This window comes from Pelodiscus sinensis, chromosome 3, assembly GCF_049634645.1.
Source record: "Pelodiscus sinensis isolate JC-2024 chromosome 3, ASM4963464v1, whole genome shotgun sequence".
NCBI lineage: Eukaryota > Metazoa > Chordata > Testudines > Trionychidae > Pelodiscus > Pelodiscus sinensis.
The window spans coordinates 107091981-107112505 of NC_134713.1; the positions used below are offsets into that span (position 1 = coordinate 107091981).

At 40.4% G+C, this 20525-nt stretch overlaps 1 protein-coding gene across 1 annotated transcript in view; it reads left to right on the forward strand.

The window, feature by feature from the left end:
* The window catches only part of MTHFD1L (methylenetetrahydrofolate dehydrogenase (NADP+ dependent) 1 like), a 246840-nt gene that overhangs the window by 730 nt on the left and 225585 nt on the right, over positions 1-20525 (forward strand). The window contains exons 2-7 of the mRNA XM_075924433.1: positions 2366-2450; positions 4693-4743; positions 4827-4880; positions 10175-10299; positions 11232-11332; positions 12764-12900. Of these exons, the coding sequence (XP_075780548.1) occupies positions 2366-2450; positions 4693-4743; positions 4827-4880; positions 10175-10299; positions 11232-11332; positions 12764-12900 (553 nt within the window). The remainder of the gene's footprint in view (positions 1-2365; positions 2451-4692; positions 4744-4826; positions 4881-10174; positions 10300-11231; positions 11333-12763; positions 12901-20525) is intronic.

Consider the following 20525-nt stretch of genomic DNA (forward strand, 5'->3'; position numbering starts at 1 on the left):
GTGTTTCCCGGCACGACACCGGTAACTGTGCACGTAACTTCCTGGGGAGAGCCCAGCGCGCTCTGACAGCGGGCCAGGGAAAACGAAATGAGTGGCGGCCTGAGTTGGGCTCACGGCCGCCAAGTTGCACGTAGCTCACGGGCTCTGTGTAACTGCATTAAAGGGTAAAACCAAGTGCTGCTCTCCATCAAGTCACTGGGAATAATGGGTTTTTTTTACAAAAACCACGTTATACATCAGCTGCTGTGAATTGATTCCTTTGATTACTATAAAATTGATGCCTCACTACACATATTTCCTTCAGTTTGGAGAGGACGAATCACTCAAGCTTTTGTTTGTACTCGTTTCACTTCTCAAGTTCTTTGATGGTGTATTGCTTGTCTTTCAAACCCTGCAGAGAGGTGGCAAATTTCTGTTGCTCTTGGGGTTTTTCTAAAGCTTGCTTTTACAAGCCCTGTTTTAAGCTGTATTGCTTAAATGTTACTGTGAAGACTAGACTTTAAAGTTTGTAATGTTTACACAAGGAGGATCCTGTGGCAGCTAGGTTTATTTGGGCCATAAGCTTTGGTGGGCAAAAACTTGCATCCCATTAAAACAGCAGTGAACTAGACAAGACTCCATTTGTTTCAGTGCTGCTCACAAGAAGGAAATGGCAGCACTTAAGTCTAACTTAGCAAGTTCACTTTGTTGCTGTTTAGGGAAGCTATAGACAGGCCTGGAGTTATGGAACTATCTGTGGTCTCAGAGAGACCTTTCTTGTTTGGGTCATGTTTGTAATATTCCCACTCCTGGGTGCTAGGAAGAGGGAGACTTGAAATGAAACAAAATATGCAGAAAGTGCTTATCTTATGTTATTGATACTCCTCTCTATCTAATAAAGTACAGGCAGTCCCCGGGTTATGTGCAAGATAGGGACTGTAGGTTTGTTCTTAAGTTGAATCTGTATGTAAGTCGGAACTGGCGTCCAGATTCAGCCGCTGCTGAAACTGACCGCCAGTTCTGACTTACATACAGATTCAACTTAAGAACCCCAAGTCAGCTGCTGCTGAAACTGATCAGCAGCTGATTCCAGGAAGCCTGGGGCAGAGCAACTGTGCCTCGGGCTTCCTGTAGTCAGCACTGGTCAGTTTCAGCAACAGCTGACTTGGGGACGTCTGGGGCAGAGCAGCTGGGGTGCTGCTGGGTTGCTCCAGTAGCACTGCTCCTCGGCGCTACTGGACCAACCCAGCAGCACCCCAGCTGCTCTGCCCCAGGAGTCCTGATTCAGCCGCTGCTGAAACTGACCAGCAGCGGCTGAATCAGGACGCCTGGGGCAGAGCAGTTGGGGTGCTGCTGGGTTGGTCCAGTAGTGCCCAGAGCGGCGCTGCGGGACCAACCGGCAGCGCCCCAGCTGCTCTGCCCCAGGGTCCACAACAAAAGCCTGGTCTTCTGGGGGGGGGGGGCACACTAGCTGCGCCCCCCCCCCCAGCAGACCAGGGACACAGGGAGCAAAGCGGCAGCGGGGAGGGGGGGTGTGCCTCGCCTCTGAGGCTTTGCTCTGGCACCAGACTGCTTTGCTCCCGGTGCCCCTGGTTTGCTGGAGACGGTCCCCAGCAGACCAGGGGCACCGGGAGCAAACCCGCAGCCGCGGCGGGGTCCCCGCGCTTCTGAGGCTTTGCCAGAGCAAAGCCTCAGAAGCGCGGGACCCCCCGCTGCTGCGGGTTCGCTCGCGGTGTCCCTGGTCTGCTGGAGACGGTCCCCAGCAGACCAGGGGCACCGCGAGCGAACCCGCAGCAGCTGCGGGGTCCCCCGCTTCTGAGGCTTTGCTTTGGCAAAGCCTCAGAAGCGCGGGAAGCCGCCGCGGCTGCGGGTTTGCTCCCGATGCCCCTGGTCTGCTGGAGACGGTCCCCAGCAGACCAGGGGCACCGGGACAGCTTTTCTCGCCCCGGAGCTCGAGGTGGCTGACCGCTGCCTGTGAGCTCCAGGGCGAGAAAGCCCAGTTCGTAAGTGCGGATCCGGCGTAAGTCGGGGACTGCCTGTATCCTGTTCACTGGTGAGTGGATTTTCCAAGCCTTGTGGAATAATTAGAAGTGCATGATCTAAAGGACTGGGCATGTCTGAGCAGTGGTAAAGGCAAGTTAAATAAGGAAGGTATTATGGCTGGCTTTACTTTATTTTGTTACTTTCGCTGCCAAATGTTACCATATTTATTAATATACACATTGCCTTGAAAATGAAAACCTTTGAATATGCTTACATATTTACTCAGTAATTCTGAATTCTGTCACCAAAGTGGTGTGGAAAATTAATGTCAACAGCTTTCTGCTAATGTTGTGACAGGGAAATGTGTAACATACCTTGATACCATGTTACTGTTGTGTTCCAGTGAAATCATTCAGAGTTCTAAGAAAGTCCTGGCATCCTTGCAGAAAGGACACCCTACATTTAAGCCAACACTTGCCATTGTACAGGTAACGTATGTATGTATTTATTTATTTATTTAAAGGATTGTTTCATCTTATTTTTTTAAATATATACTGTCAGTAGAGAAGCAGAGAGGTTTTTAATAAAAAGGCAATTGGTATTTCCTAGGAATGAGATCCAATAATAAATGCAATAGAAGTACAAAGTAATATTGGTACTTTGTAAAAGTAGCAATAAGGTCTGCAATTTAGGCATCTCATGAGTGATCACAACTAGCTTTATTGCCAAATCTTAAAAAGTCCTCCCAGCAGAGTTGCTGTCTTTAAAATATACAAACATAATTACTGTTGTATGGCTGGTTTCCATACAAAGTAATGGACAAGCTCTTTAGGTTTCGTATGAAACCAATTTCCATTGTCAGAATTGGTGTCTCATGCTTCCAGAATGAGAAAATGTGTAATAATCCATTACACCAAATTACTAAAATGCAAAAATTACAGGGACTGGTACTGCCAGAAGGATAGCGAGTAGGATGCAGATCCTTTTACTTCTAAGTCATTGGTTCAAATCTTTCCCAAATCAGTAGTTGCTAAGAGCAATTGCTTTAAGATAAATTTCTGTTGGAGTCTGTGACAAGAATTGATTACTTTAGTCCAGTTCCCTCTAGAGAGTGGTTCACATTAGGGATGTGAAAGGTTATCCAGTAAACTGCAGGAGTTGGCATAGCTGAGTAGGGGGCTGCTCCAGCCCTGCTAGGCCTGCTACAAGCAGGGGCTCCTCCAGCTGGTCAGAGCAGCCGCTTCTGGGGTGGACCCAGACTGGCCTCTCCACCCCAGGTTACACACTTGCCGGCTCTGCTCCTGGGGAAGTAGTTTTCCTGTAGCAGAGAAGCCTTCTCCTCGGGAGTGAAGCCAGCAGCCTTCTCCTCTGCTGGCCTGGCTCCAGAGCAAGAAAGCCTCCTCCCTGGGAGCAGAGCCAACAGGGACTGGCAACCCCATTTCCAGGTAGGCTTGGCTGTGGACTCTACAGTATAAAGCATTTATACTGCAGAGCCCACAGCTTATGTAACTGCTGATATTTTCAGCAGTTACCTGTTTACATGGTTACCTATTTAACTGACCTTTTATATCCCTAGTTCACATCACATTCACAGAGATGGAAAAAATTTGAGTTGTGGCATATTTTGGGGACAGTGTAAAGAATACTTTTATTGCTATTGACTAAGTATGCTTTATCTGTTATAGGGATGCAAAGATGATTTCACTTTCAAATATTGTTGGCACCTTTTCTAAAAACTAATCAGTTTGTTTAAAGTAGGTCAAACATCCAACTCTTATCTTTAAGATATATTGAACACACCAAGCCAAGATAAATATTTCAAAGTGGCCTTCTGTCAGATTCTTGTAGACAGGGCAGCTTTAGCCTCCTTTCACTATTGAAAGAGAAGGGGTCTGTAGCAATTTGTATAGTAGAGGTGCTGAGAACCATTGAAACAAACTGCAAACCCTGTAGTGTACATGATAGGGATGTAATAGTCTAGTCAATTAACCAATTAACCGATAAGCAAAAGCTTATAGGCTAATGCTATAGACTACATGCATTTCATCCCTCCTCGCCCCGCCAGTAAATTTTTTAGCAGGCTGGCCAGCAGCCCAACTCCATCTTGGCTTGCAACAGGTCCGGGACCTATCACTGCTGCGGTTCTGCATTTAAAGTGTATTAGGAGCCAGGCGGGCAGGCAGCCTGGCTCAGTTCTGACTCAGGCGGGGTCTCTCCCCTAGGCAGCAGTACAGAGTGACAGGCAGCCGGTCTGTGAGGGGAGCTGGTTTTTATACTGGCTTCCCTCGTGGACCAGCTTCCGCCTGACATCCCATGCTGCTGCCTCTAATAGAGAGGCAGCAGCGTGGAGTGGCAGGGGGCTCCTCAGGAGCGGGGCCAGAGTGCACTGATTGCCAGCCTTGTCCCAGAGAACTATAGAATAGTCGACTAACTGATAAACATTCATGAGGTTAATTGACTATTCAATTAACCAATATTTAACATCTCTAGTACATGAGGGAAATTTCTTCAAGCCAGAGGTGCAGCAGCACCTTTAGGTCTAGTTTCTCACCTATGGAGAGACATGTTTGTGCTGCACTTTCCTTCTGTAGATCCTTGTATCAGAGCATACACAATGTTTTAAAAAGTGTAATACTATATAATCATAGAATTCTCTTTGTTGCTAACTTTTGTCCTTCAATTACTTACATTCTGCTTTTTTTTTTTTTTTTTTTTTTTTGTCCCTTTAAGGCAAGCGATGAAGACTTGGTGCAAAAACTAAACCAGAATTTTGCTGAAGAGGTGAGGGTAGGAGATGTGGTTTGTTTTAATTGTGAGCTCCTCTGATCTTTGGAGTAACTTAAAATGTTTTGTTTTCTTGACAGATTGGTCTGCACGTTGTTCATATTTGCCTCCCTCAGAGTAGTAGTGAAGATGAGGTAACTATAGCACATTGTGGAAATCTTTTTCTTTACATTTTATTTGAACATAGAAACTTATAAAATTTATATTTATCTATGGCATTCATCACCGTTGAATCATTTGAGCACTTTGCATACATTGCATAAATGTATAATCATAGTATGCCTGTGTAGGTAGGCATATATATCCATTTTTAAACATATGCAAGACGTGTCAAAGCAGAAAACAGAACTTTGATCCTCTAGTTCTCAGGTTAGTGTCTTAACCACAAGAACAGAGTGCATCCTGGGCATGATCTTGCAAACACTCTATGTGTGGAATTACTGTTGAAGTCAGTGCAAATTCTGCATAGAGAGAACTTTTATGATTGAGACCCTCACTTGAAACCTTGTCTAATGCAATTTCTGTTCCCTCTCTGTTCTGTAGAATATACATACTCCCCACTGTATCAGACTAGATTTTAGTTAGGGAAACTTCTAAACTAAATTCCCACTTCCCTGGGAGTGGAACCGGGGAACTAAATGTTAATGTATTTGGTATTGGCTGTTTAAATCACCACTACAGGTAATGTTAAAAATAACAGTAACAAATGCCTTCATTTGGTAACCGGAGAATTTGCCAAACTGCAGGACGTCAATATTGTCTAGCAGCGTTAACAATACTTTCACTGCTTACTGGCCTCTTAGAAGACCTTTACGGGTAAATAGGAGCTAAATAACAGCACAGAACACTGAGAACCAGGTCTGGTGACTGGAAACAAACTTTATGGGTCCATGGGAAACTTGGCCACATCCATGATAAGTGGACATCCAACTAACTAAAAGCATGCTGGACCATGGATGGTGCTGGACTAGAGAGGTTCAACCTGTAGTAATAAAGAGGGAAGCAAATTTTCACTTTGGTTCCAGTTATGTCAGAGACACTGAACTAATTAATTGAGATTAGAATTTGGACCTGTTTATATAAATACAGAATCCTTTATTAACATTGTGAAAGGGCCAAATTAATTAAATAAAAAGGAATTTCAGAACTAAGGGTTCTACTCTCTTCTTTCCTCATCTCATCTTTTTGTGTGTGGGAAGGTCAGGTTGTACAGGAGGTAAATATATTCATCTGACACTTCATTATTTCTAAATAACTCCCTACTTGCAAAGCATAACAAAAATGTAGGTATCATATACAGTTTGGGTTTTGAAAATTTTATTCATTCCAGAATGTTACTATTTTTTGTTTTACTAAAGTCACAAAAATAATTTCCAAATGTTTTCTGTAACAAAGAGATTTTTCTGTGTAAAAGATATATCCGATAGAATCTGTTTATCTCAACCTTCTGGTTGTTAAGGATCCTTAATTTAATATTTTTGGTAAGCCATTGCTGTAAATGATACACTGCATCTGTTACCCATTTAAGAAAACCAGTCCTTTCAAAAACAATCAAGATATGTATTGCTGTCTTCATAATAAATGAAAATGGAAAAAATGTGCTTTTTTTTTTAAACTATAGGGATCCCATAGCCATAATACAGGTTGTCATGATTACAGAGCTAGCTGTACCCCTCTTCTGATCTCTTTGAGTGTCCCCTCAAGTGATACGCCTTTTGCCTTCACCTCTCCAAGGATGGAATCTTACATTTCTCCCCCTCTAGGTCTGGGACCCGAGCTACAGCCCCCTGCGTACTAATCATGATTAATCAGTTCAACTAAGTTTAGCACCTGCAAGTCTTCCTTTTGAGAGCTGTGATCAGTGACTAATACACTGACCAGACAGCTTCCTCACACAAAGTACTATTTAATCTTATAATTGGGAACAGAGCATAACATAAGAGGAAAAGGATTTTACACTTCAAAAGGCCTACAACATGTCTGTCTTACCGAAGGGCTTTACTGTCTCTGGGACAGAAGGTCAGGCAGGTTTTGTTTTTTCAGATTCTGCAGCATACTTGGCATCAGTCTGTCATAGGTGGTGTAACTATGGCTGGCTCCCTGCTCGCATTTACTTAGACATTTTTTTATCAGGAGTCATTATGTTGTCTTTGGGCTAGTTTCTTAACAGCCCTGTTGCTAAACTAATCTAAAGTGCTTGCAGTAAGCATTCCGGTAATCCTATGTATCCATAGTATCCCTCTGTGTCTCACTAGTCAGATCTCGTAGAGTGTTTGTAAATTATTTCAGCTTAGCCCCACATTCTTCATGCAGGTTCATCTAGTACCAAACCACTTTCATGCTTAGCTTAAAGTTGTCTTCTGACTGAAAGCATTAAACTAGAATTTGGAAAATGTGTTTCTCTGCCTGGATTTTCACAAGATTTACTGAGTGCCAGCCTTACTTTCCATGATAAACATAAACTAAAATAAATGTAACATTATACAACTTTGTGCATCAGAAAATCGAAGAAAGTTTACTATAAAGGTACAGCTTAGCTCAGGTAATGCAGAAGAGTGTGCTGGTTAACTTTTTTTACAGGAAATGGAATGTATCAGGTGTGATATAGATGTTTTTATTAGAGATGGACTCAATCATAAAATTAAATCTGGATAGAGAGTGTTTTTGTCTGAAATATTGTAGGAACCAGCTTTAAAGATGTAGGACCCAACTCTTGTGCTTCTTGCACTATTTAAGGAGATTAGTGGTAGAAATGTAGCCGTGTTAGTCTGGTGCAGCTGAAACACAGTCCTGTTTTTTATTTAAGGAGATGTGACTGTATCACTTGTTTGTTATTTGGAGTTGAGATTACCAGGTTAAATACTTCATAATGCAGGAAAATACAACCTTTTTTCCAAGTTTTATTTTATAACACCAAAGGTCACCTCCTGCGCTGGATATCAGGGGACACATTCTTATGTACAGAGGTTTACCTTTTCTTTGATGGAGAACAACGTTTGCACTGGCTCTGTTGATTGTTAACTCAGACCTTACTTTCAGTCATTTTAATTCTTCTGGGACTCTTTCCCTTTTAAAAAAGTATTTTTTTATTCTTTTGTTTCTAATTCATCATATGCTCCATAACTTCACTTTATCCCAATTTAAAATCCAAACACACAGAATTCCAAAAGCAAGTTTTTACATTTATTTTGGTAGGCTACTGAAAACTAATTTGTTTTTAAGAAATAATTTATTAGGCTATACCTTAAATTATATTGGGATCTTGATATTTTGGAAAACATGGGACAAGTAACTGAAGTTTAAAAATAGAATCTTCTTGTGATCATTTAAGTGCTCTTTTATTGTAACACATTTTTATGTTCTTATTCAGATGAATGCCGTATAAAACTACATTTATTTAAACTGTGACTTTACTTCTGAATGGGATCTTTGGAGCTGTTATAATGTCAAGGTTTTGTTAAAATGCTGCATAGTCACAGGCCAAATCCTTTTAATATTAAACATCCAATACATGGAATGAATGAATGCTATATGAAATGTCAATAAAATGCTGAAATTACAGAATGCCTACAAAGGAAACCTAGTGATTTAATTAATATATTAAGCTTAAAGGAACGACAGAAGATTTAAACAAAAGCAAACATGTTTTTCTCCTTTCATCATTTAAAATAGAAAAAAAGGAGTTAAAGATGTCCACTAACCAATCATAGAAGTGTATTGAAATCCCCTTTAATTAGGGTTGTATGGGCATGAATCTCACAGATATAAAAAATCATTTCTTATCCTTTGTTGTTTCCAGGTCTGACAAACTTCTTTGACCAATTTGATATAGTTATTCCAGAATCCAAAGCCCTAGGTCGTTGTTATGAAAACTCAGAGCCCAGGGGTTCATGCGCCTTGGTCTTTTGTGTGTGACACAGATTTTCAAGAACTTTTTTATAATTGTTTTAAACATGCCGGAGATCGGAATATCACAGTTTACCTTGGGCTATTCCAATAAAACGTGACATTCCACAACAATTAATTCTAAGATATCTGTAGCAAAGCCCCAAACAAATCAGTGGGCCTATCAAGAAGATTGGTGTGGGGGAAGAGTTAGTTAAAATGAAATTGTGTGCAGAATATCTTTTCCCCTGCATTTTGAACTAAGCGTAGAATGAACAAGTTAGGAGATGGCAGGAGGATTGCAACAGATAGGAAGATTGCAGGATCAAGGTTTTGTTGATGGGGTAATGAATGGATTTTAGAGGTGTCAGAGAGCAAGAACTGACCAGGGTTTGGTGGCTGCATGGATGCAAGAGGATGAGAGCAATGAGCCTGAGTACTTGGGGTTGTGGTGCTTCAGACTCTGAAGCTAGTAGTACCTTGCTTTGAACTGAATGTCTCCTTTTAGGTTCTTAAAATTCTGAAAAAGGGATTGTGATCCTGTGACGTTTTGTCTCAGGTCATGGTTTCAACTGCTAGTTTTTATTTTTACTTCCTGCAAAAAGTTTAGTAGGTGCAGTTTAGAACAAAGAAGAGTGGTGCCTGGTGCAAAGAGTTTACAATCTCTATTCTGGATGTGGCATAAGAAATGAGAATGATAAATAAAATGTGGAGGTAGAGTTAGGGGAGGAAGGGAGGTAGGACAAAGGTTACAACAAAATCACACAGTTACACAGGTTTAACTATGTAAACATTTTGATGGTTCTGAATTCTAGTTAGTTTTGGTTTTAGTATGGCCAATGGAAATTGTTTTTGCAGGATCTTATTCTGTGTTCTTGCCCTTGAAATATCACAGCTCTCTTTTCTTTTATTCATAATGGAACAGGTCTCTTTACATACACTTATCTATTGACCATCATTACAGCAGTGTTAGGGACAAATTCTCTTAGAGAATTGCACCCTCTTTCGAGAGACGGATGCAACAAATGAAGACATTCGAAATTGCAAATGAAGCTGGGATTTGCATATTCGCGTTATGGCGCTATTTCTCATACAATGAGGTTTACCAGTTATTTCGAGAGAAGGGTTTTCTCTTGAAATAACCGCAACTTAACAGCATCTGTTATTTCAAAATAGCGCCATTTCGAAATAGCGCCAAAACACAAATATGCAAATGAAGCGTGGGATATTTAAATCTCTGTTTCATTTGCAATTTCGAATGTCTTCATTTGCATCCCTCTCTTGAAAGAGGGTGCAAGTGTAGACATACCTTTAGTTATATCCCTGCAACTCCATGTATGGGAATAACTGTTAATGTACATACACTTTTGCAGAAAAACAAGCAGGCCACAAATCTGTGGGAGTATACACAAGTTGTAAATTGTAAGAGAAATAGCCAGATGACAAATGCCAAGGGTTTACCAGCATTAGTTTACAATTACACCCATTTTTTATTTCATAATGTTCTGCCTCTAACTTCTAAAGCATTTTATTAACTTCCTAGATTGTTGGTGAAATCTTGAGACTCAATGAAGATCCTATGGTTCATGGCATTGCCCTTCACCTCTCTGAAAATGCATACAACAGCAAAGTATTAAATGCAGTAAAACCAGAGAAAGATGTAGATGGGTAAGCGAAGTAGTGAGAGGTAGCCAGAGCGGTTACAAGTTTTATGGCTCTAAAATCTGCTTCCACCATTGCTTTTCACTAATGGATTTTTCGGTCACTGCTTAACTGTGTCATTAAATGTAGACAAAAAGATTATAAAATCAATCAAACTGTCTGCTTAAGTAATTTTGATAAGACTGTGCTTTAATCTTTACTAATCATAAGCTTGGGAAATAGTGTTTATAGTGTAGTTTTATTCTCTTCCAGTGTTACGTTGTTATCATTCTTATTGATTTCATTGACAGCATTTTTTAAGAAAGCTTCAGGGGGAGAGCCTTGGCTGAATTTCTAGAGGGGAGCATGGGTCTAGGGTAATTTTAAGCCAGACTTGCACCCTCCCAATCTATCCTGAACTGCTCCTAGGCCCCTAGCATATCTTAAACAGACCTAGGGCCTGTCTAATTTGCAGCAATTTTTTCCCTTTTGTCGTCTCCTCCCACTCTTGCCTTTTCTCATACTGCTCCAACCTTCTGAAATAACATTACTTCCTGTAAATCAAATATCATGAGTACTTCTAACCCCCCCCAACACCCATTGCTTTCATGACAGACGCTCCTTTGCTTGTTTTTCCTTCCCTCCTTATTTCACTCATATTCTGCTTGAATATGTCACAAATTATCTTGCACCCACTTTTTCTTCTAGCCCTTGTTCCTCTTCCTTTTATCTATCTTGATGGTTCTGTGTTTGTCTGAATTCTAAGATCTTGTGGGAAGTGCTAGATATAGAAGTTTAGAGATTAAAATAATCTCGTAACCATATATTATTACTAGTTCTATGAGACATTCAGTTTGTATTTTAACACAGATAGGGTATAACGTACAGGGCAAGCTCTAACTACAGTATATCTCATGCTCACTTTCTGTTTTATATGTTTCCATATTTTTCTTCCCTAGAGTATCAGATGTAAACCTGGGACGGTTGGTGCGTGGAGATACTTACAACTGTTCAGTTTTTCCTACTGCCAGTGCTGTGATTGAGCTTCTTGAAAAACTAGGTAAGACAGTCTTGTGCAATTCTATTTCTAATATTATCAAGTACAAGTTTTTCTATTACTGATGATTTCTGAGATCCTGTATAAGAACCTTGGTAATCAAATATCCATTTTTTTTCATATATTAGTCTTGTTCTGTATTTCTTTATCCATTTTTCTGATCTACACAAAATAAGAACCTGTAAACTCAGTACACTGTAGTGGATTTGACACCCGCAAAGCCATGGCAGCAAGTTAAAATAAACTCTACAAACACCTATTTGATTAGGTTTTTTTTCTTTTATTACAAAAATATAAATGTAAAATGAAGACTGGTTTCAGTCATTGCAGCTCAATGGAACACACAAATTTTATGGACATAGAGCTGAACCATAAAGCAAAACTTTGTTTTGCTGTTTGCTGCTCTTGTACTATGTACAGATACAGCCTCAGATTTTCTGGCTTAATTTTGCATTTGAAATAACAGGTCCTTGCTTCCTTTATCTTGCTGAGATTCTCCATCAAAGAGTTGAATTCAGAACTGCAAATTTGTTTCTAGGAGTAGTGGTGTGGCCTTTGTCTATAAACCCACATATTATTGAAGCAAAATGCAGGACAATGTAGCACTTTAAAGACTAACAAGATGGTTTATTAGATGATGAGCTTTCGTGGGCCAGACCCACTTCCTCAGATCAAAAATTATTGGCTTGGATGCTGCTACAGGTCTCCACGGAAAACTTGTATAAAACCAAAATTGACATAGTTTTTTGCCTGTGAGATCAGAGACGAATTTTGAGTCTCTCAAAAATTTGGACAAATCAAGATTATTAATGAATGGACTACATTTTGGACTACATTGTATATTTGGTAATTGAAATTACAGATTACTTTATCTGTGAACACCCTAAATATTGTGGGTTTTTTACATCTTTTGTAAAGATACTGTTAATGTACTGGCTTAAATCAATTACAGCAATCATTCAAGAATAGTCTTGTATCTCATTGCACTTGTGAATTTTGGAGGCAAACATCCTTTAAAAGTAGGTGAATTTTAAATAAAATGGGGAAGTATCTGGCACAGCTGGATACATTAAATGATTATATGCAAACAACCCAGATCCCATTTAATTCAGCAGTATGTACTGAACATTCACACTAATCAGGGTAAGATTGTCACTTGTCACATAAACAAATAGGAACCTAGGTTTGGGTGGGTTCTTCCAGAGGCAAGTGTATGTGATTTTCAACCTTGTGATGATGAGAAAAATACTAGCACTTGGAACCATCTTTTAGGGCTTCTGGTAATTACAAACCTTGTCCCTCAGGAAGGCGAATGGCAGAATGTCCACTTAATCGAATTTGTGGGCTGGCTGCTCGCTCCAAAGAAGTTTAGTAGTAAACGTCTGTTACAGCAACAGACAACTGAACTGATTGTTGGCTTTTTTTGTCGAGCAGTTAAAACTATAGATGGAAAGAAGGTGTTACTGGTAGGAGCTTGTGGGCCACTGGAAGCCTCTTTGCTGTGCCTCCTTCAGAGAAAAGGTGCCATGACTATGAGCTGCCAGTGGAAAACACAGCAACTTCAGAGCAAGGTAAATATCTCCTTAAGCCAAATGATAGGATGCCACTTGGAAACTCTGAAGTCTTTTTAAAATTTTATGACATTGTAGGATAATTCTGACAATTTAGGGGGAAAAAGCAGATAATTTAGGAAGGCCTGGGTTCCATCAAAGTGTTAAGAGAGACCCTCTGTCACTAGTAGTGGCAGGGAATATTTTAACTAGTCCCCATTATTACAAGTCATAAGATTTTTATGCTTTAGACTTGGTTTGGGGTAGGGATCCTGGTTAAAAAGTTAATGGAATGCTTAACCAGTTAACTGTGATCCCGTGGTGGGGGGATTAATCCAGCCCGCCTGGGCTGTAGTACCTCCCAGCCTGTGGCATGGTGCGGTGGGCCTATTCAGGCTGGAGCGGCGCCCCGCTGGGAGCAGAATGCAGGCTGCTGTGCTACAAGCTGCTCCAGGCCTGTTCGAGCCAAGCCGGCTGCACTGTGCTATGGGTGGGGGCTCCTTGGGCTGGGCAGGGCAGGGCCTGCTGAACAGTGCCAAGGGTGGGGGCTGCTCCAGCCCAGTTGAGCCTGTGGGCCTTTTGATTATTAGTAATGAGGAAAAAGATCAATTTGCCCATACTTTGAACTTGGATTTCTCTCATAATTTGACTTACCTGATTGAAGGAAAGGTTTGAGGAGGGGCCTGCTGATAATGATTGGAGCAGAGGAGATCATAGCAGAAGGAAGCTGGGTGCCTAATACACTTAAAGAAGAGAGATATGAAACTGTCCCAAATAGAGCTAAGTATAACCCCAAAAGGGAAACAGCCAAATTCTCTGTGAAGTTCAGAAGGGACCTCTCTGTCAATCTGTTTTGTATGGAAGGTGCTTTAGTACTGTTGTGGTGGATGGTAGAACAAATATCAAGCTATATAACTCATGAGCAAGCTCATTGTTCCATTGCTGGGGCTGTTACGACGTTGAGATAATTTTCCTTCCCTTGCTCATTGAAAAGCTGTAGCTCTGTGAGACATTAAGAGCCTTGTTTCAGAATGTAATGTGTGGAACCACTCATGAAATGTTTTAGGATGTGTATGCTAGTATTCAAACACACACACACACACAATTTAAAACAAGTTTTGTTCACTCGTGCATTTCAGCCAACCCTTTTCCTCAGTGCTAGGGGCACCTGTTTCTCTCCAGCAAAGCAATAGAACCATTTGCACGAGGATACTGTTACATATTTTATGACCTAAAGACATTCGTGTATGCTTCCTTTTCTAGGACAGCGTGGATCTGAACTCTTTCTAGTACTGAGGGACAGTAGAAAAGGATTAATTAAACCCTTAGGCTACGTCTACACTCCTAGCTGTTCTTGTGCAAAAATTTGCGGAGCGTCTACACTGCACATGTGCTCTTGCGCAAGTAAATTTACAGTAAAGCGTTGGGAAAGAGGGCTGCTTGTGTAAGAGTTATTCCTCTCCCCACGATGAATAAACAGTTCTTGGGCAAGAAGCCTGCATTGTAGATGTAGCCAAAGAGTATGCAGGACTTGTTACGAAACATTCCTTTGAAACTAGTAAATGTTTAATTCTTTTTTACAAAATTGTTAGCAAATGGGACAATTCTAGGGTCTCAAGATTCTCCTGTTTTGCAAAAAATAACTGCTAGAGAAAAATACCTTCTCCAACTGCCTTGTTTTTAATTTTTACATGCATTGAGCAATTTATAGTGAATATTCCTAAACTGATGTTTCATATAGAATACCACAAGGTGGCAGCCAATTCAAAAATTTAATGCAGAGTATTTGTTTTGGATTCAAAACTAGAGTGAAAGAAGGAAAATACACTATGTATTTTAGTTGAGCCGGTGTGATGTAGAAATTTTTCCTTTGTCAAATAGTGGTTTTATAGCTGATGATATCACTGTTAGGGCTATGTCATTTTTGTGTTTTAAGAGCTAGAGAACATTTTTAAAAGCGTACAGTTCTTTCATCTGTGGAGAGAAGTTTCCATGGTTTAAATTAAAATCTGTTTTTTCAGTTTCATTCTTTAATCGTGTTTTATCTTGATGATTTATGACCATGTACTAGAGGGGGACATTTTATACATATGTGGTGATGTCATTACTAATTATGGTAAGGGGTTGCCTAAAGTACAAAATTAGGTTGACTTAAGGTAGGTTGACCTGCAGCCACCACAGTTATTACATCAGTTATTGGTATCCATAATACTCTCCTTCTGCCAGTTGTTTGTGTCCTTACAAGGAATCGCTGCACCAATGGAGGTGGGGTAATGAATAGCCACTTGGGGCTTACAGCTGGTTCTGCCAACTTGAATGGGTTTGGGCTCAGTTTCACAGCAGGCAGCCTATCAGCAGTGAAACTGACATTCTTGACAATTTCACAGCTGCTATTTCACATTTGATCTCTGGCTGTGGCTGTTAGCCTGTAACAATGCTTAGCTTTCTGGCATTTCCTGTGATTTACCTGTCCCACTGTTGGGAAATAAGGATGTTAACTTTAGATTAATCAATTAATCGAACAGTTGATGCAATTTGCATCGACTATTCGAATAGTTGATAAGGGCATCTCCATCTTTGAAATGTAGCAAGAGCCCTGCTGACTCTTGCTACATTTCTAAGGCAGAAGTGCCGCCAGTTCCCTGCTGCACCTCTGCCCCCTCCCCTGCACAGAGATGGTGCTGGGGGAACCGGTTTTTAAGCTGGCTCCCCCGCAGCACTAGCTCCTGCTCCTTTCCCCTTTGCTGCTTCTCTCTGATAGAGGCAGCAAGGGGTGGGCAAGTGACCCCATATGCTTATTGGGTAGTCAACTAGTCGCTTACATCCCTATTGGGAAACAGAATTAAAGGCTGAGGCAAGATGAGAGGTTTTACATTGTCTTCTCAGTTCATTTTAACTTTTGTGCCCAAAGGAGTTTTTACAGGTTGGACTTCCCTGTTCTGGCACCCTTGGCACCTGACTGGTCCCAAATAAGGGAATTTGCTTGGGACCTGACTGGTCCTTTGCCACTGGTCCCCAGCCCGCTGTCCTCCCCTGCGACTGCGTTCCCGGCTGGCTCACATTTCCAGGTGCCAGGGCTCTCTGTTCTGGTAACATCCAGATCTGGTTCTGGTTTTGTTGGACCACATATGTTGCTGGATCAGAGAGTTTCAGGTTTAGGAGGTTCAGCCAGTAGTGTGTCTGAAGTTATGATCAGGGGGGTTCTGGAGAAACTTGCCTTCATTTATCTCAGCGGCAAGCCTAGACTCCCATGGCACTCGATCAGTAACCCTCTGAGTTCTAAAAAAACTTTCTCTTGTAGTTGTGTAAGCTTTATTGCTTAGCACTTGTTCTCTAGCTTATTGCATATCTAAAGATTTTCACTTTTCTCGTGTCTCAAGCGAACCCAGACATCAGGAGTTAAACATAGGGTTTCTTGCTCGCCATTAATAAGCATTAATGACCCCATATTTATAGTGTCATGTTACACGAACTGTGGTTATACTGGAGGATTGTGACTTGACAGTACCTCTTTTCTCTGCAAGTTGAAAGGTCTGACATGCTTTGTGAAAATTTGGTAAAATGCATTTTGCTTATTGATGAGGTATGTCATAAATATTCATCAAAGTTTGAAATGAAGAGAAAGGCAAAAAATAAATACACAATCGTACTTCAAATTTCTTGACTTCTGTATACTTATATCTACAGTTGAATGTATTATGGAGATTTGCTGTCCTAGAGCAGACAGGTTTGCTTTGTGTATGTACCACGGCAAGGCAAACTACTTTAAACTAATGTAGTGATGGCTGCGCTAAGTATTTTATTTTATAGATCAGGTTTTTTTCAGATTAAGTTAATGTGTCCATTTTCATTGAAACAAATCTCAGGTTTACCATTTTTTGATATAAATTGTTACATGAGCTAGGTATTATTTACACATGTAACTCAAGATGTAGCTTTGTTACTTTAGCATTTAAAGAGAAAGGTATACTAGTAACTTTTCCTCATTTGCTTTTATTTACTAATAGATAATTAATTTATTGGTGCCTGAGCCAAAGAAATTGAAAAATTTCCCTGGATTTTAATGGGCTTTAGATCAAGCCTAGTACCTCTATTACTTTAAGTATTGTCTCTTTTTGTTTCAGACAGGTTCTGTTACAGGAACATTTTGAAAAATTTGTGAAATTGGGGTTTACTTTAAGCTGGTTGGTTAATTTCAGTGTATATTTCTCATTCGCATGTAAATACCTAAATGTTGATTTTGTTACCTTAAGCATTATGCAGAAGATTTCTAAAGGAACAAATAGCAGTTAGCTGATTAATCCCAATTACATTGTCTGCTTCTAGATACTAACTTTCATATTGTCCTTCTGATTATTGAAATTATTATCCTGCATCCCCAGCAAAATAAGCAATCTAATAAAGTTTACATTCCAATTGTACTGTGAAAGCAGAAGGCTCATAAATGGCAATAAAGTGCTTATTTATAAGAATTAACCAGGGCACAGTAAGAAGAAAGTACTTGAAACATGTAACAATTGTGTCACAATTGATAACTCATGTTCTAGATACCCTGATAACCAGTCCCTTTTAAATAGGTTTCTTAAAATAGAATATATTAAAGACTGGCATGGCCCTAAGCTAGACTTACCAGCTGCATTTTAGATTTATTTTAATGTTTTGGTAAATTGAATCTTTCCCTGCCCCTAATAACATACCATAAATAAAGGGACACTTTTAACGTGCTTGACTTTTTTTTTTTAATTAAAGGTGACTAGGGGGCTGCGCTACAGTCACCAACCCTGCCCTCTTTCCCCCCCTGAGATAGGCAGCCCTGGCTTTCCCTCCCCCACTGCTCGGGAAGGCCAGGCAGAGGCGTGGCAGCCCTGGCCTGCTCCCTTCCTCCCTCTCCCCCCCTTCGCCTGCCCCTGCCCAGACTCAGCTCTCTCCCCCCAGCTACCTGAAGAGAGGGGGCTGGACCGAGGCCTCGCTAGGCCCAGAGGAAAGCCCTGGCTCCTGAGCACTGGAAGAGGGAGGCAGGCGGGATGCAGAATGACATGATGATATCACTCTGTCATCCCACAGGAAATTGTTTTTATATGTGTGTATATATAGAGAGAGATGTAAAAAATGTAATCTTTTATTCTGCTCCTGTTTATTTCTTTTGATTTTGGTGCATTGAACAAGTTTCTATGTTTCTGCATTAGAATGTGAGTCAACTTGATTTTTAACTATTCTAAAAATAATGGTCCTCTCACAGATGAATTATGACTCCATTGTTAAAAACCCCTGTATTTTCAAATGGTTATAAATTACAATTCTAATATTTCTGATAATTCTAGAATAAATATGTGCAACTGTTGTAAAGAGGATCAGTTTCCACTTACTTTATGTGTAAAATGGGAAATCAATAAATGTTTAAGGCTTTAGATACAATTAAAATCACCAGTTAGTTATCCTTCTGTTGATATTTATATAGAAAGCTGTTGCAGATACTGTCCCTTCAGAGTGAATTTGGCTTACAAAGACTTATTCACACAATTGTAAAAAAAAAAGCTAAATTTTGTTATTTTAAAAGTCAATATTCTGTTCCACTGTTCATAAAGAGAAAAATACAACATTTTATTGCTGTATAGCTTATTAACTTTTGGCCAAGATTAGGTTATCCAGTTGATGGAAAACTGTTGTATTTTCTGATGAAAAATACAAATGCTTATCTTGCCAAAACATGAAGAACTCTTTGCATTCATGAGAAAATTTACTGAGACCTTTCCTTCAATTATTTCTGAACATGGCCCATCCTCTGACTAATTTAAAAGTCTTTGCCTTGCATTCATGTTTATTGTGAAGAAGCCTAGACACAGTCCCACTTTGTTTCCAAATAATAAAAGATGGGAAAACCCCATGTGAACTCACTTTCACATTTTCAGCCAAATGCAGGTTTGATTAGGGTACCTCTTTCCCTCTCTTTGGCTTACAAACAGGCCTGTTATCTTTGCTGAAACTCATTCTGGAGTCTCCACCTATTTATCTGTCTTTTGTGGAGCCAGCTGTGGACAGCCCTTTCAAATCTCACAAGAATCAGGGTTTGTAAACTGGGTGGGACTCTCTGGTGTCTGAACCAGGCAAACATAAAAAAGCATGACACATAAATGGAACAGCTGTCTAGAACACAGCAGATACAAATATAGAGGAAATTCTAGTGATATTACTTTGTTAGATTACTCTTCTACTGTGTGGCTGTGTCTACACTGAGCCACTTATTCCGGAAAATCAGCCGCTTTTCCGGAATAAGCTGCTAGCTGTCTACACTGGCCCTTGAATTTCCGGAAAAGCAACGACGCTCTACTTTACAAAAACAGCCGCTATTCCGGAAAAATTATTCTGCTCCCGCTCGGGCATAAGTCCTTATTCCGGAACACTGATCCGGAAAAGGGCCAGGGTAGACAGCCCAATAGTCTTTTCCGGAAAAAAGCCCCGATCGTGAAAATAGCGATTGGGGCTCTTTTCCGGAAAAGCGCGTCTACATTGGCCGCCGACGCTTTTCCGGAAAAAGGGCTTTTCCGGAAAAGCAGCCTGCCAATGTAGACGCTCCTTTTCCGGAAAAACTGAAAACGGAATAGTATTCCATTTTAAGCAGTTCCGGAAATTCATGCCAGTGTAGACACAGCCTGTATGTTTAAGACATTAAAATGTTTATTTGATTATTGCTGTTTCTTGCATGTTAAAAAATCAGATATTCCAAAAGCGAAAGACTAAGGACAGTAGAAGCTAGGAGGAGCAAATGTAGCAATCTGAGCTCTGGTCCCTGCTCTACATGCTGGTAGGACCTGGAAGTACAGCATAAGGATCTTACGCAAAACAGGGTTTTTGCACACACAAAAAAGTCCACACTGCTTCTTTTTGTGCAAAAACCCCTTGCTCAAAAAGAAATGGTAGAAAATATGCTAATGAGATCATGACTTATGCTAATGAGTCTCTCATTAGCATATTTTCTGCCAGAGGAACTAACAGTGACGATGTAGCCTTAGTGATAATAACATCGTCCCCTATTATCGTGGCTTATTTTGATCCCCTTTTGATGAATAAGAATGATGTCTATGTTATTATTGAACACTTTAATTAGTCAATTCAGTTGTTAAACACATATGCTACAGATCCTAATGATTTTAAAGTGGGGAACACTGGTTTTTAATGTTCTGTGAAATCTTTGAAAATGCCTTCCCTCTCTCCAGCAGGCATGTGTTTGAATATCTTTCTTTCCCCTCCCCAAAAAATCAGAGTAATGCCATTTGTCAAAAATAATACATGTTCATTGTGTAGGTCAATGGTGGACAACCTATGGCCCCATCAGCCACATATAGCCCATTGGGTTTCTGTGTGTGGCCTATAAGACATTTTATTTGCTGTTGACCACACACAGGGTTGTCCGATTCCACTGGTTCCATCTGCATAGGTTTTACTCTGTCATTATTACCAGAGTGATATGCACATAAAGCAAGGGCACGTGAAGTGAGGTTCATGCTGTTTCCCCCCACATTGATTGTAAAATCTACGCATGCCGTCTGCATTCAGTCAAAGTGCTGCAATGGTTCAATTGGCATACCCTGCAAATTCTAGGTACGAAACACAGTTAGCAAAACTACCCTATTGCAGGAGATCATCTT